Source organism: Alexandromys fortis, unplaced genomic scaffold, assembly GCF_014885135.2.
Source record: "Alexandromys fortis isolate MF-2015 unplaced genomic scaffold, M_Fortis_MF-2015_v1.1 scaffold_158, whole genome shotgun sequence".
Lineage (NCBI taxonomy): Eukaryota > Metazoa > Chordata > Mammalia > Rodentia > Cricetidae > Alexandromys > Alexandromys fortis.
The window spans coordinates 1,759,326-1,775,895 of NW_026068039.1; the positions used below are offsets into that span (position 1 = coordinate 1,759,326).

At 41.7% G+C, this 16,570-nt stretch overlaps 1 protein-coding gene across 1 annotated transcript in view; it reads right to left on the reverse strand.

The window, feature by feature from the left end:
• The window catches only part of Gmcl1 (germ cell-less 1, spermatogenesis associated), a 44,871-nt gene that overhangs the window by 23,328 nt on the left and 4,973 nt on the right, over positions 1-16,570 (reverse strand). The window contains exons 2-6 of the mRNA XM_050165416.1: positions 12,352-12,475; positions 9,509-9,605; positions 7,905-8,002; positions 5,266-5,378; positions 4,678-4,743 (exon numbers count right to left, since the gene is read on the reverse strand). Of these exons, the coding sequence (XP_050021373.1) occupies positions 4,678-4,743; positions 5,266-5,378; positions 7,905-8,002; positions 9,509-9,605; positions 12,352-12,475 (498 nt within the window). The remainder of the gene's footprint in view (positions 1-4,677; positions 4,744-5,265; positions 5,379-7,904; positions 8,003-9,508; positions 9,606-12,351; positions 12,476-16,570) is intronic.

Consider the following 16,570-nt stretch of genomic DNA (forward strand, 5'->3'; position numbering starts at 1 on the left):
TCATCCATTTCTATAAAGGTGTTTTTTACATATTGTTTAAGGGACTCTATTGCTTTCATAAAGTCGATTTTTTCCACTTCTTCTGTGTTAGGGTGTTCAAGTCCTTCTGTTGTAAGATCATTGGGTTCTGGTGCTTTCATGTTGTTTTTCAGCTTATTGGGAGAATTTTTGCCTTGGCGCCTGCCCATCTCCTCCTATTGACGATCTCTAATTGGTCTTTTAAAACCAGATCAGGTTTCCCTGCTGGCCAGAGGCTCCTCTTGCAAAATTCCCTCGTTCTGTTTCCTGGCTCCTGCCAGGGGCCAAGATCCCTCTCACCCCTCAGACGGGTCTTCAGGAAAAGATCCAGGTTCCCTGTTTGCCCGGGACCTCGCCAACCAAAGGCCTACCTCTTTGATTTAATTGTCCTGGGGCGATCTGCTCTTGGTGTTGCACTGGTCCCTGTCGCCTGCTTTGTCTGCCACTGTGTCAGTACCCGCCGGTCCCGGCCGCTGCGCCAGCTACATCGCCAGCTGTGCGCGTCCGGGTCCGGTTCCGGCCGCCGCTGGTGCCGTGCGCTTCTGGTTCCGGCCGCCGCTGGTGCCATCTCTTTTCTGAATTTTGAGAGAGTGTGTCATCAAGTCGCCTAGACTGCCTCTCCTTACAGCCCAGAAAGCTACTGAACTTGTCATCATCCCATCTCAGCTTGTTAAATAGCTGGGCTTAGAGGCTTGTGCCACCAAATCTTGTTCTTTGATGTTTGCCCAACCCTAGCAATTCTACCCAGACAATCTTCCTGCCATCCACAGTGGCCCTATAATATGAGCCTTTCCCCCTTGATAAAATAGGTCTACTGTTATCTTTTTGTAGCTCTCTCTTCCAGTAAAATTCTTTGTTATTTGTCACAGACACCTACTGTCTTGTCATATTTAAGGTCAAGCTGTACTGAGTACAAGGTAAGTGTGAAAATTCCCATTGCACAGAAGAAGAAAATGAAACACAGAAAAGGAGTGCATCCATCTAAATATGCACGGGTACCAGATCATTTTGTAACTTCCAGTTCTCAGGGGTTCCTTGTGATCCTGCCTCCTCATTCGGGCAATGAGCTGACAAACCTCAAACAGCAATAAAGCCACCCTACAGTGTCTGTCACAACTTACCTTTCCTGAGTGCTCTACACATAAGTACTGAGTTAGATAGTCGTATTGACTAAGACACCAACAGCCATGCCCCTTTCAAGGGCAAATAGCATGATGAAATACAACACTCTCTTAAGTTTGAGTTCGACTCTTGACTCAGCTTCACTGGTCCTTAGACTCTCATTTTCTACATTTGAAAATAAATGTGAACACAACTAGTTCAACAACATCAATAGAATCTTATCAGGGACAGAGTTGGCATTTTGCCTTGCAAACAGCTAACACACTACGAGTGGGAGCTTCATTGGCATCATTATTGCTATGAGAAATATCAATTCAAGAGACATTTCCTGTGAGATAAGTAAAACGAAAGCCCAGCAAGTCTGGAAAAGTGAGTTATCCTGGTGTATTCAGCCCATCTCATCATCCTAAATGAGAACAGTATAAACCAGATGCCTGGAGATTAGAAACTGCGGATTTCCCAGAGTTTCTCTTTCTTACTAAATATAAACTTCAAAGACGGGGTAAGAGATAACAGGGGTCTCTGCAGGGTATAAACAAGTCTGTGTTTTCTTACTCTTCTTCAGAGTGGGAGAAAAATTCTTTTCTCAAATGCACATTTGACCAGGACCCTTCAAAAGCAGCCTCTGGGGTCCATGTAACGAGCCAGGGGATCAGATTAGATCATGGGCCAATTTCCTTACCTGAACTTATATCTTCAAGCTCATATGTGTGAGTACACACACACACACACACACACACACACACACACACACACACACAAATCCTATTCTCCATCCATCCCTGGAAGTAGCAGACTTCCAGAAGGGTGGGGAGACATGACACCCTGGGCAAAGATGAGTCAAGTTTTCTGCTCATGCAAGTAACACCATTTCACCAGGCTGAGGCGAATCATTAATAAGAGATGGAGTCTGGAAGGTGGCAAAAATGGTAGATTTCCAAGTGTGTGTATGTATGGGGGTGCAAAATGTAGAAAAGTAGTCAGAGAGAAATTAAGAGAGTCAGATACTTAAAAATATAAAGATACAAACAGATCCAGAGAGAAGTGGGAAAGAAGAGAGGGAACAGGGATAGAGGGAGAAGAAGGAGGAGGAGGAGAGAGGTATAGACACTAGAAAAGGGAGGGAGAAAGGAAGACAGGATAAAAAAGTGAGCTAGAGAATATCCACTAGAGATAAATGCCTCATAATAGTTGAAAAAGGCAATTCCGGGGAGGCCAGTTCCCACCTCTCCCTGGAGAAAGTGGGATGGCTATCAAAGTAAAGAGTAGGTAGGGGATGGACTACCACTTCCACTCGAATTTTTCCATTTGTGTCTCCCATGTATATGTTACTTTCATTTTCTATTGAAATGACTTCCTTGTGGTCAGCTTACCTTGATTATTTCCTTTAAATAAAAAAGAGGGACCAAACAAGCTGTCTCTTAAGGTTTGCTAGGATTGGAAAATTTGGTGGATGAGTTTTTCCTATTGTTAAATACAAGGCTTGGGTTATTTATAGTGAATGAGTAAACAGATTTTAAAAGTTTCTAATTCATACCCAACCTTGTGGTTCTACAATCTATCTATCTATCTATCTATCTATCTATCTATCTATCTATCTATCTATCTATCATCTATCATTAATTATCTATCAACTATGTTTATATGTGTATATGCCTATATGCACATATATAATACATACAAATGAATAGACATTTACGTATACACATTTATAAATACTATATATACATGTATATGACAAAAATTCACATATATACTATACATGAACAAAAACATACATCCAAAAATGACTGTGCAAGTACATTTGTAAATGTTTTTTAACCGAACTTTGCATAGTTCACCAGACTTCCAATATCAGTCTTCCTACATTTGACCTTACAGCCCTCCTGGAGACAGTAGGTAAGATGTTCACCCTAAGTTTGCAGGTACCTGTGGTTGAGGTAGACATTCTAGGGACCCCAAATATATCTAATGGGTCTTAGTTCCTGGTACAACTTCCCATCCCCACAACCACACAGTTGGATTTCATGAGCTCAGATGGTGCAGCACAACTTCTGGATCTTCCAGGTGCACAGCCAAGGGTAGCCTGAAGTGTCATAACTTCCAGAGCTTCATTTTTAAAACTTATTTTCTTTTCAAAAACTTCGTACATAGGTACTGTGTTTACTTGATTTTTATTCTACCCTCTCATCCTCCAGCTTTTCCCAGGGCCTCCAATCCTTCTCAGATTCAGAGAACAATTAACCATGGAATGCCCAGCCCCAGTGAATGCATCTACCATGCAGTCCTATGCCTTAAGAATACAAGCTGCAATATTAAAGAGTAATAGTGAGTTCCAGATTGACTAGGGATATTAGCAGGACCCTGACTCAAAAGAAACTGAAAAGCATTGTTTAAAAAATAGCAACTGTTCCTTGGAATATTTCATTTCAATATAGCTGAAAATTGTTCTCAACACAACAATTTTCTAAAACAAGACCTATGGTCAGAGATAAGATAAGTCTACAGGCATTTTATTGCAATGGTGGGCATCAGATCAAACCTATGAAACCCAGTTCCTCACATTTGACATTTCTAGGAGCAGTGCTCAGTCAAGCACTGTGCAAACAGGAGGGAGGGGAGGGAAAGAGGAAGGTAGGGAGAGGGAGAGAGAGAGAGAGAGAGAGAGAGAGAGAGAGAGAGAGAGAGAGAGAGAGAGAGAGAGAGAGAGAGAGAGAGAGAGAACAGTTCATGACATGGAAATCATAGGATAAGTCTTAGGGACTGGTTCCTTGTGGATCTGGGGATAGAATTCAGGTCAATCGGCTTTTTTTTTCTTAAGTCCCTCTAGCCTCTGAGTCATCTATTGTCCCATAAAATTTTTAAAATAGGGTCTGGAGAGGTGGCTCAGTAATTAGGAGGGCTCACTGCTTCCCAGCACCCACACAGAGGCTCACAAACATCTACAACCTCAGTTCTAGCGGACCCTACACGTCTTCTGGTCTCTAAGGACTCCTGGACAGACAAACTCGGCAAACAAACTTACACTAAAATAAATCTTTAAAAAACACTTACCCTCTAAAACATGTTTTGATTTATTTTTTTTCAAACATCATGTTAGTGATAAAAATGGTTTTCAAACTATCCCCTTTGAAGTTCTACAGGTTTGGAAGTCTTTACAGTCTTGAGGAGTGGGACATTTCTGTTGCAATTATTAAAACAACACATGAGCATTTTTATCACTTATGGTGAGAGCTAGATGCAGAGCATTTGCTCAGTCTGTGCATACAGTCAGGGTGCCTTTCATTACATTGTTCTGACTCTTCTTTTTTTGAGACGGGGTCTTATTATGTGGCTCTGGCTGTCCTGAAACTTGATTATGCAACCCAAGCTGCCCTCTAACTCAGAGATTCTGCCTTCCAAGTGCTAGGATTAAAGGTGTGCGTTCTAGGTCTAGTTCTCATACTATTCTCTGTGTTTTACAAAGACACCTGGAATGCCTGAGCAAATGGAAGCGTCACTGTAGGGAGTGCTGTGAAGTTACGTGGATCCAAATACCTGAGTTCTCTGAAAAGCTCCACACTCTGGTGAGTCATCAGGTTGTTCAGCAGCCACTCAAGGCACCTGAGGATAAAGTGTGCTCAGCTCTTTTATCTGAAACTCGTAACTCCCCGACGTCTTATAGTTCACAGAAAAGATATTAATCATGCTAGGCCATGCTCAAAGTTTCTACCTCAGTGATCTGAAATTTAGTATAGCTTTTGTCAGTAGTTATTAGGGGACATTCCCTTTATATTAGTATCATTTCTCATTAAGAAGTTAAATACCTTGTAAGACGTTACCTTCTATACAATTTGAAAATGAGTTCTGCAATTCTCAAGAGTCAAACTGTCCGTATTTGTTAGTATCAAGTCTACGATACTAACTCCCTAAGTGGTGGCCACAGCTGTATGAGCATATGTCAGGCCTGTCATGGCCAAGAGCAACTCAGAGCAGCTTAATGCTCAGTCAAGAAGAAAGGCAGGCTTTCAAAGCAACGAGTTCTATCATCTGCTCTTTCCCCCGTTAATTCTTTCTTATATCCTTGTAAAATTCCAAAACAACCAAATTCCCAGAAGTGGGATGGGAAAAGGAAAAGTGACTCACTTTTTCTTTACAGAGTCTAATCCATAGGTCCCTGCTGAGGTGTAATAGCCACACACAGTTTTCACATTAATTGTCTCCTTCATTGTCTCACCACACTGCTGGATTAGACCATCCTGTAAATATAAACAAGCACTGCAAAGGCCATTCCACCTGGAAAACCAGCGCTCATAGGGGCTTCCACATATTACAAAGGAAAAACAAATCAAAATAGCAAGAAAGGAAGGACGGAAGGAAGAATGGAACGATGGATCAAAGGACAGAAGAAAGGATGGAAGGAAGAAGGAAGGAAGAATGGAAGGAAGGACAAAAGGACAGAAGAAAGGACAAAAGGCAAGATGGCAAGAAGGATGGAAGGATGGAAGGAAATTCATCAAGTGCAGCAAGCCTAAATGTTTTTCTAAGTTTAATAAAAATACTGAAAAAAGAATCTAGCAAGTACCCCCACTCAACACCTAGAACTGGGGATGAAATGGGCAGGTGAGGCACAGCAACAGGAGATGCTGTGGGCCTTGTTTTCTCTTTCTTCAACAGCACCTTACTGTATGTTTTTTCCTGCTCTTATTAATCTAAGAATTTTCACAGTCAGCTAATCAAGAGCCAGAATAGACAAAGAAATAATACAGACGTATGGAACATCACTCAGTAAAGTTTAAAGTACCATTAGTACCCAAAAGAGGCCTCTAAAGTATATCATAGTGTTAAATAACAAATTAATATTCTAATCTAAAAGAATCACATAGGTTTCAAAAAACCACCTCCTATGTACAAAAAGAATACTGTCATTTTTCATTAAATTTCTGAAATATACTCATCATGCAACTATATTATTAAGTTAGAGTTAGTAAGTTATAAAAATAAGGCAGAAAGCAGACTTAGAACAAATCCAAAAGGACTAAAGTTAGAAAATATATTCAAAATAAGTGTTGGAAAGATAAAAATACTTGAAAAAATATCAACCAGGACAATAAACAAGCTAATAACTAGCACTTTAAATAGTTCAGCAGGTCAAACCACATAAGCTTAAATTAAAGCACAAAATTGCTGCATTGGTTTTTGAACTTACCTCAATTCTAGACCCTCCTTTTCCTAACACCTTAACTTCACTGCCCCAGTAGACCCTCCCCACACACCTCAACTTCTGGAGCCTTTTCCTCTCTGTGGTTATTACTGCTATCTTCATCCAGATGGCATTTGGACGATCGCGTACATTTGTGTCTCTAATGCACTCGCTTCCCTTCACATGTTGTACTTGAAAGTCTTTTGTTGTTTTGGTGTGGGGCTGGGAAACAAACCCAAGACCCTGTGCATGCTGGGCGAGTGCTCCATCACAGAGCTGCACCCTCAGCCAACCTAAAGTAGAAACTATCTTTCCCTGATTAAAATCTAGAAATCAAATGTGCTCACAGATAAAGTTAAACTTAACGTACAAAGGAACCTTCATGTCCTGGTCTAAGTTTTTCTCTCCAATCTTTTTTTATTTTTATTTATTTTTTGTTTTATTTCTTAAGATAGGATCTTACTATGTAACTTTGGCTGGTCTGTAAGTCACTATAGACCAGGCTGATCTTGACCTCAGAGATTTGCCTGCTTCTGCTTCCTGAGTGCTGGGATTAAAGATGTGCACTACCATACCTGGATATTTGACATAGTTATTAATTTATGTTGTATGAATGGTGGAGCACACATTTTATAGCATGCATGTAGCAATCGAAGGATAACCTGGGGAGTCAGCTCTCTCCTTCTACCCTATGTGTCCTGGGGATGGGGCTCAAACTGTCAGATTTGGTGGCAGGTACCTACAAAGGCTCCACTGTTTTGCCAGTCTTCCAACTCTACTTAACTGATACTGGAATTCCAGACTCCTTAACTTCCCTAACTCTCCACCCTTTCACGTTTTAGGTCTTTCTGTTCCTGGCCCGAAATGTTGTTTTGTCCCCTTTTCACATAGTGCAAGGTATGCACACTTCAAACTCAGTCTAGAAATACAGGGTCCTGTGAGGATATTAGGTTGAGCTGGCCCTTCCTGTCTTTACTAGTCCATGAGACCCCATGAGGCGTTTATGCTACACTCATAACATTAGGTAACTGGACCTCTGAGCTATGTATCCACCTCTCACCTGACCCTCATAGCACTGTGAGCTCCTTGAAGGCACACACAGATTGTTCATATTTAGAGACCACATTTTCATCCTTGTTGGCCCCCTTCACCAAGTCCCACACACTACACAGTATACTCAATATACAGTCACTGATTGACACACATCATTTATATAGGATGATATCATAATTAGAAAGCTTAAATAACAGACTCAGCGTTTCTTTGACTAAGTTACTGATCACAAACCATCACTCAGCAGTGATGTCACCAATGGACAGAAGTCTACAGAGGATGTGGGCAAGTGGATGGTCCCAACTGGAGACACACCAAGGAGGTGTATCTACTCCACCTACTTCTCACAGAGATTAAAGCCCTCAATTTAACTAACTTAGCTTCGATTGAGTATTTCAACAATTTCTAACAAATGGCGTATTTATACATTTTGTTTTAAAGACTGAAAAAGCAGAATTTCACTTCTGTTTAGAGGTGTGCACCAAGATATTCCAGGCACTGTGACACCATTGAGTGGTGGCATACTCACCAACTGCAGCATGCAAGCTGCAGCCAAGATGGCGACAACACGGCTGGGTTTTATTAAGACGTCATCTCGATACAGTGAGCCAAATGCAACCTGCAGTGCTAAAAGCAAAAGTGCACACATGTATTAAAATGCTCCCTGCAAGTGTGAGGCTCCTGTGAAAGCAGAAAGGACATTAGTATGCACCTAGTGAAGCACCATTAAATGGCAGCCATGGCTACTGAAGGTATTATCACATAACAGTGCTTGCTGCGGTGGATTCTGCCCATTCCTGCCATACTCTTCTCTCTATAATCTTAACATAGTCAGTAGTTAGGATTGAGGCCTGGAGCATAGTTCTATCAGAACTAGTGAGTGGATCAATCACTAAGTGTAGGTACACAGCCCATCACTCCATGATAGTATTTTCTTTAGGGGAGTAGGTAAGGAGCTCTGTAGCACAATTAATAAAAACCCAGAGACAGATATTGGGGTTCAACCTGAAAGTCAGAAAAACAAAACAACCAGCCACTGGTTCTTATCTCTACCTCAGTCTGAAATGGTGATCCTGCCTCCAGGAACCTCAGAATGAGACTGAGCTGAGACCTGTCTCCTCCCATCTTATATTCCTCTCTAGACTGGGATTAAAGGTGTGCACCACTACCACCCAGTTTCTATGGCAACTAGTGTGGCTATGGGGATTGAAGATGTGTGTCACTACTGCCTGGTCTGCAAGGCAGACTAGGGAAGCTGTTTTACGCTCTGATCTCCAGGCAAGCTTTATTTATTAAAATACAAATGAACTATCACTTCAGAGCCCACTCACTATATATATATATATATATATCTCAGGCTGGTCTCCAATTCACAGCAATCCTCCTGCCTGACCCTCCTCAGTGCCTGCATTACAGACCCATAGTACCAGGCCACCAAGGTGTCAGTTTAACTCCTGGCCATGTCTGTGGCACTCAAGCCCAGCTCCTCACAGCTAAGTCTGCTCCTCTTCCAGTGCTTCTCTCATCAATGCTCCTCGCTTTGCTTTGTGAATGCCTTAAGCTTCACTGCCTATGGAGCAGGTCCTGGGCTTCTCCACTTGGCCTATCAAATGAGATGAGCAGGAGAACTAGGATAGGGACAGGAGAGGACGATCTGCATGATGCTTTCACAGCCCTTACCTCCTCCCTAACCTTGCTTCTGCAGCCACAGATCCTCTGACTTGGACACAGGCTGTTAAGTGATTCATATGCTTATTGCTCCACAAAAGATCCTTACACACCGTTTATTTTTATTTTTTGGTGTTAGAGATCAAACCCTGTACAGGGTAGGAAAGTACTCTAACCCTAACTATACTCCCACCTCTCAATACATCCTTTAAAAAGTAGTCCCACCTTCTATTCCCTCTCCCACATCCTTCTCATCCACAGACACATGGGCAGACTGATTGGACTCCGGTGACAAATAGTGACAGGAAGGACAAAACAAACTATGGAGTGAATTAATTGGAAATCTTCCCTTTCAGCAGAAAACACAACTTCCCCCTAGCCTATAAGGCTAGGATATTTTTCATCAAGGAATAGTAAGGCTACATTTTTATGATTTTTATACATTGATAATTATGGAGCACATACCTTCTATATCAATGTTCTGGTCAGGAATCTCCAGTTCAATAATATTCATGCTGGATTCTTTCCAAGAACCACTGAACATACTAGAAAAGTAGCCAGACTAGAAAAAAAAGTCAATGATTAGCTAGTACATTTGTCATTAGCTAGTATTTTATCATTTCTAACTCCAAGTTTCTAATCAAAACTGATCTAACATACCACTTCAAGAGAAAAAGAGCATCAAAACATCTACAGGAGAAAACAAATTAAAATACGGTCATTATGGAGAATGAACTAACAACATGTTCATTCTGACACTGCTGCCAAACTAAACCAGAATCTTAACTACTATCAGAGTCCCAAACCTGCGTCTCCATGGAACTGGTCAGCTTCTCACAGGTCAGCACACCACAGATTTCTCACAAGCAACAGCACACACAGTGGGTGTATGATTCTGTATTCAGGAGAGCTGAGGAAACAAGGCCTCCTCAAACTACTAACTTCTCCCTGTGGTCTCACAGTGATTAAGGATCCAGAGTACTCCCAGACTGGACCAGAAAGAATGTATCCCAAAGAAATACAAGACCCACTATTTAGTTTTATGTGACCACAATTGTTTCTGAATTCCAACATGGGTAACATCTGTTACCTACCGGATCTATTCCTCATAATTAGCACTGTAGTTCTTTAGAACAGAAGAAATATTAACTAATTAAAAGTTCCATTCCACATCAAAAATATATAAATAACTGAAATAGAGGGAAACAGGGCATTCCTCAGCATTTATGCTCATTTGTTTGCATCTGTGCTCCAGGACGGTTAGCAGTAATGACGCTCCAGTGCCTCAGCTCTGCCCTGACTGTGCATAGGCTCACACTCTTTAAATCCCCCGCAGGTCGCTTGTCATGCCTAGTATAGTGTAAATGTAATATATATCACTGTTTTTTAGGGAGTGACAAAAGCTTTACATGTTCAGTACAGATGCAACTATCTTTTTTCCGAATATTAGTAACAGAGTTGTTACACCTGAGGCCAGCTGTTGACTATGGCCCATAACAAGGACATAGACGATGATTTCTGTCTGAAGGTGCTGCATAATTTGTGAGACTTGAATGATGACTAATCTGGTTTCACAGAGGCCACCTCACCTTTAGGTCAGTAAGAGACCTAAAGGGATTCAAAAGACAGATATAATAAAGATTGGTATTTTGATGTATACCCTGATTATATTCTTTGGGATTTTAAAAGGATCTCCTCTTTCCTTCCTTTCTTAAAATATTTTGAACTATAGTCTTCAAAACAAAGTAAACTTGTTCAAAAATAAATTTTAAAAGTTTTGATCAAAGTTGGGTGGTGGTGGCGCATGCCTTTAATCCTAGTACTTAGAAGGCAGTGTGTGAGTTCAAGGCTAGCCTGTTCTACAGATCAAGTTCCAGAGGCCAGCCTGTTCTACAGATCAAGTTCCAGGACAGCCAGGGTTGTTACACAGAGAAACCCTGCCTCAAAAAACAGCACATCAGGGGCTGGAGAGATGGCTCAGCGGTTAAGAGCACTGACTGCTCTTCCAGAGGACCGGGGTTCAGTTCCCAACACCCACATGGCAGCTCAAAACTGTCTGAAGATCCAGTTCCAGGGGATCTGACACCTTCACACCAGTGCACATAAAATAAAGTAAATAAACATTAAGAAATATAAAAAAAAACAGCACATCAGATAAATGAAATCACCACTTGCAGGTTTTGTTTTTAACACCACTGGATTTTCTAGTAAGCATTAACTTCCCATTCACTTTCTATAAAGAGCAACATTTCAAAGAAATGTATTCTAATTGTTATAAAGCCGGGCGGTGGTGGCGCATGCCTTTAATCCTAGCACTCGGGAGACAGAGGCAGGCGGATCTCTGTGAGTTCAAGGCCAGCCTGGTCTACAAGAGCTAGTTCCAGGACAGGAACCAAAAGCTACAGAGAAACCCTGTCTCGAAAATCAAAAAAAAAAAAAAGAAAAAAAAAGAAAAAAAAAAAGAACATTCTAATTAATAACCTTAACCTGAATGTTACAGATTTTCTCCCCAATTCTTCCATTTTTCAGCAAAAGGCACTAAAACAAATTTATTTTTAAAAGATTTATTTATTTATTATATATACAGTGCCCTGCCTCCATGTATGCTTGCATACTAGAAGAGGGTACCAGATCTCATTGTAGATGGTTGTGAGCAGCTGTACAGGTGCTGGGAATCTAACTCAGGACCTCTGGAAGAGCAGTCAGTTCTTGATGTAGGAGTGTCTTCTATCTACCTGTTGCTTTCATTGGTTAACTAATAAAGAAAACTGCTTGGCCTGATAGGTCAGAACATAGGTAGGTGGAGTAGACAGAACAGAATGCTGGGAAGAAGGCAATGAGGCAGACGCCATGGAGCCAGCTGCCAGGTAAGACATGATAAATCTTTCCCGGTAAGCCACCACCTCATGGTGCTACACAGATTATTAGAAATGGATTAATCAAGATGTGAGAATTAGCCAATAAGAGGCTAGAACTAATGGGCCAGGCAGTGTTTAAGTGAATACAGTTTCTTGTAATTATTCTGGGGTTAAGCTAGCCGTGCGGGAGGAAAAGCAGACGTGCTAGCCTCTTCACTACAAGTTCTCTTAACCTCTGAGCCACCTCTCCAGCCCTAAAACAAACTTCTTGACAACAAAGAGGCAACAGTCAGCTTTCACCTGCAGGGCCCACCATCTTTCTTTCCAGCAGATACTTCACTAGGGGAGAGCTCACTATGAAACTCAACCAAACAGCAGAACACACCCCAGAGAGCCCAGGCTTCTCCAAGCAGCTCCCCAGTCTGATGTTTTCATCAGGGAAATACTCACTTGACATAAATAGATTTTGTGTAAGCTCCACTCTTCACCTAGAGCACAGATCTTAATGTCACTGTTCTCACCATTCAAAAACAATGTTTGATAGATGTACTTAGATGTGCTCTTTAGCTTTTTCCTGTTAAGAAAACACAAAATGATATAAGCAAACAGCTCAGTGGTAGATCACGAGCATCACTAGGCCCTGTCCAATACCAGCACATCAAAACAGGCAACATTTCACTGATTTCCATATACCACTTTTGTCCCACTTCTGAAAGATCCAACTTACCCTGCAGTATGAACGAGGAGGAAGAGACATGTCAACAGAGGCTTCAACAGAGGCTACAATGGGTACTCTTACTATCAGCAGACAGGTAAAGCAGGAGAGAGATATCTCCAGCTATTCTTTATAAATTGTTGCTTCTAAATCAATTTAAGCTATTTGCTCAATAAACAAAGACAGGTGAGCAATCACACTTTGCTTATTTCCTTGTTTAGAAACCAGTGCTATAAGCCGGGCGCCTGGGGTGCATGCCTTTAATCCCAGCACTCATGGAGGGAGAAGAAGGAGGATCTCTGTGACTTTGAGGCCAGCCTGGTCTACAGAGTGAGTTTCAGGATAGCAAGGGCTACATAGAGAAAACATGTCTTGAAAAGACAACTAGTGCTATGGAAGATTCCATACTACTGCAGTAACTGTTGCTTAACTAGAATCCAGTTGGTAGGGTGCTTGCCTTGAATGTCTAAGGCCCTGGTTCAATCCTCAGCAACACAAAAAAAGAAAAAAATACATTCAAACTTATTTCAGCTCCAAACTAAACTAATTATAATTAATTTTAAACTCATAGTTTTCCCCACTAGACAAATAAATGGTTTGCAACCCTAGATCAAAGCTTTTCAGAACTATGCTCAAAGGATAAGTATAGTGAGGGGAGCAGGCCGACTTTTAGTCCTGCCCAGCTCCTGCACGGATAGCTTAGCCCCAGAAATAACAACAAACAAACTGTATTCACTTAAACACTGCCTGGCCCATTAACTCTAGCCTCTTATTGGCTAATTCTCACATCTTGATTAACCCATTTCTAATAATCTGTGTAGCACCACGAGGTGGTGGCTTACTGGGAAAGATTCATCATGTCTGACCTGGCGGCTGGCTCCATGGCGTCTGACCTCACTTCCCATCTTCCCAGCATTCTGTTCTGTCTACTCCACCTACCTAATTTTCTGTCCTATCAAAGGGCCAAGGCAGTTTCTTTATTAGCCAATGAAAGTAACACATAGACAGACGACCCTCCTCCATCAGATAAGCAGATTAGGGGCCATGAGTAAGGGCAGGGCCATAAAATATGGACACCCTGTAACCCCACCCAGAGCACCACCGACTGTATCGGCAAATATATAGACTTCTGCACAAGACTTATTTTAGTAGAAGAGCTGAGTTGTAAAAGCTTGGCAAACACAGTCTTGCAGACATAGCTCAGTTGGTAGAGTGCTTGCACAGCATGCACAAGGCCTTAGGGTTCAATCCCCACCACTGTATACACCAGATATAATGGACCAAGTCTGTACTCCAGCACTGGGGAGGTATAGGAAAAACAACCAGGAGTTCAAGGTCATATTTTGGTCAATAGTGAGCTCAAGGCTAGCCTAGAATACATGGAATCCCTGCTCAAAGAAAAAGTTCACAATCTCTGCTCCAGATGATCCAGTAAGAGAATGGGGGCCAACAACCAACAGAGAGTGATCCAGTTTTAAAATACATAATTTTAAAAGATGTTATTTATTTACATATGTGTCTGTGCATCTATATACAAGCATGCACATGTGTAGGTGCACATGCCTGTGAAATGAAGAGGTCACAGGAGGGAGGTAGAAGTCCTTTTTTATCACTCTCCCTGCTTTTTTGTTTGTTTTTTGAGACAGGGTTTTCCTATGTAGTCCTGGCTGTCCTAGAACTCGCTCTGTAGACCAAGCGGCTGGCCTCCTACTTGGAGATCCACCTGCCTCTGCCTCCTGAGTGCTGGGATTAAAGGTGTGTACCACTAATGCCCAGCTCTACCTGTTCCTTTAAGGCAGGTTCTCTCCCTGATTTTCTGATAAACTGAAAACCAGAAAGCCCCCAAGATCCTCCAGTCCATGTCTCCCTCCTGCCCCCCTCCCCCCAGAGCTGGGGCTGCAGGTATGCACAGCATAGCTGGTTTGTTACATGGGTGCTGGGTTCATATATGAACTCCAGTTCTCACGATAATGAAGCAAGTGCTCTTAACTGCTGAGCCATCTCCAGCCCAAACTAACCTATCCTAAAATTTCTGATGACTTCTGGTAGCTTTCCTAGTAGTTTAAACTTTTTAAAATCTCTGGGCCTGACAGATGGCTCTGTGGTTAAGAGCACTGGACCGTGGTTTGATTTCCAGTGACTACATAGCTGTTCCCAATAGTCTGTAACTCCAGTCCCAGGGGATCTGGTGACCTCTTCTGGTCTCTGAGGGTACTACTGCATGCACAAGGTTCCATATATATAAAGATAACCACCCATACATATAAAAATAACCACCACCACAACAGAAACCAAATAATCGCTGAGTGTGGTAGTTCTAATTGTTAACTTGACACAATCTAGATCTACCCGAGAATAAAATCTCAAGGAGAGATTTGTCTGAGGGTTATCTTAATTAATTAAGGTGGGAAGATCAACATTTTGGGTGGTACTATTCCCTAAAAAGATTTCTAAACTGGGTAAGCATGGAGGAAGCAGAGAATGCATTGTGTTAATTCGCTGTTCTTTGCTCTTGACTCTGCATACAATGTGCCAGTTGCTTCCAGTTCCTGCCACCTTGATTTCCCTGCAATGATGAACCGTAAGCTGGAATTGTCAGATAAACAAATTTCTTCCCCAAACTGTTTTGTCAGGGTGTTTTACCACAACAACAGGAAAATAACTGGGTGTGGTGGTGCATACCCATAACCTCAGTGCTCCTAAGACAGCAGATCAAGAGTTCAAAGTCAGTCTTGGCTAAACAGCAAGTCTGAATGAGACCCTGTCATGAAACAAAAAAAGAGGAAATCACTGCTTCACCTGTGTCTGGAATCAGCATTGCATTAACAGGGTTCTCTAGACAAAACACACACACGCGCGCGCACACACACACACGTGCACACACACACACACACACTTATAAGGGTGACTTATCAGAACGGTTTTTAGGCTGTGGTCCAGCTAATCTACCAACAGAAGGTCCAAAAATTCAGTAGTGGTTCAGCTCATGAGGCTGCCGAGAAGGTGTGGCCCAGATGAAAGATTTAAAGGTGTATCATACTACCTCAAAAGATCAAGATTAAAAGTGAGTCTTCCCACTTCAAATGATTTAATTAAGAAAAAAAACACCTCAAAGGTGTACCCAGCCCCTTAGGTTTTAGTTAATTCAAGATGTAGTTGAGTTGACAACTAAGAATAGTCTTTCAATATCAATTAAGCAATCACAAAAATGCTCCATATGCTTCAAGAAATGTCCCAATTCAGACTCCCTCACATAACACTAGGTTGTCAAGTTGACAGCTGAAACTAAGTAGAAACATGAAAGTCAAGGAAAAGAGCGAGCAAGAGTCCCAAAGGGAAACAGGAATTTTTAGAAATATATATTCGTATGCCTGTGATTCTCAAATGACCGTGCTTATGAACTGATAATAGGTGCAATAGCAGAGAAATGCTCAGAACAAGAAAGAGATATCTAAAGACAAGCACGCGAGTCTGGATTGTCAGGGTTCACCAATACCACGCTGCCAAAAGACTCACAATTAGAAGCATTCATTATATTCTAAAATACCAAAGAAAATACTTTCAAAAGTTCAGAGGAGAAAAAATATGGTCAACAAAAAAGAAAACAGAATTAGACTAGGGTCAAATTTTCATCTATGCTTAGGCCAGAAGGCAAAGACAGTATCATATCATCAAAGGCTCTGTGGGTAAAGATACCTGTTGCCAAGTCTAAGGACTCAAGTTTGATGCCTGGGATCTTCATGTGAAATAAAAGAGTCAATTTCCTGTCCTCTGACCTCTACACGGGAATATGTACGCACATGTACACACACCAAATAAAAATACAGTAATTGTTTCAGCCGGGCTGTGGTGGCACACACCTTTAATCGCAGCACTTGGGAGGCAGAAGCAGGCAGATCTCTGCTGAGTTTGAGGCCAGCTTGATCTACAGAGTGAGTTACAGGACAGGATCCA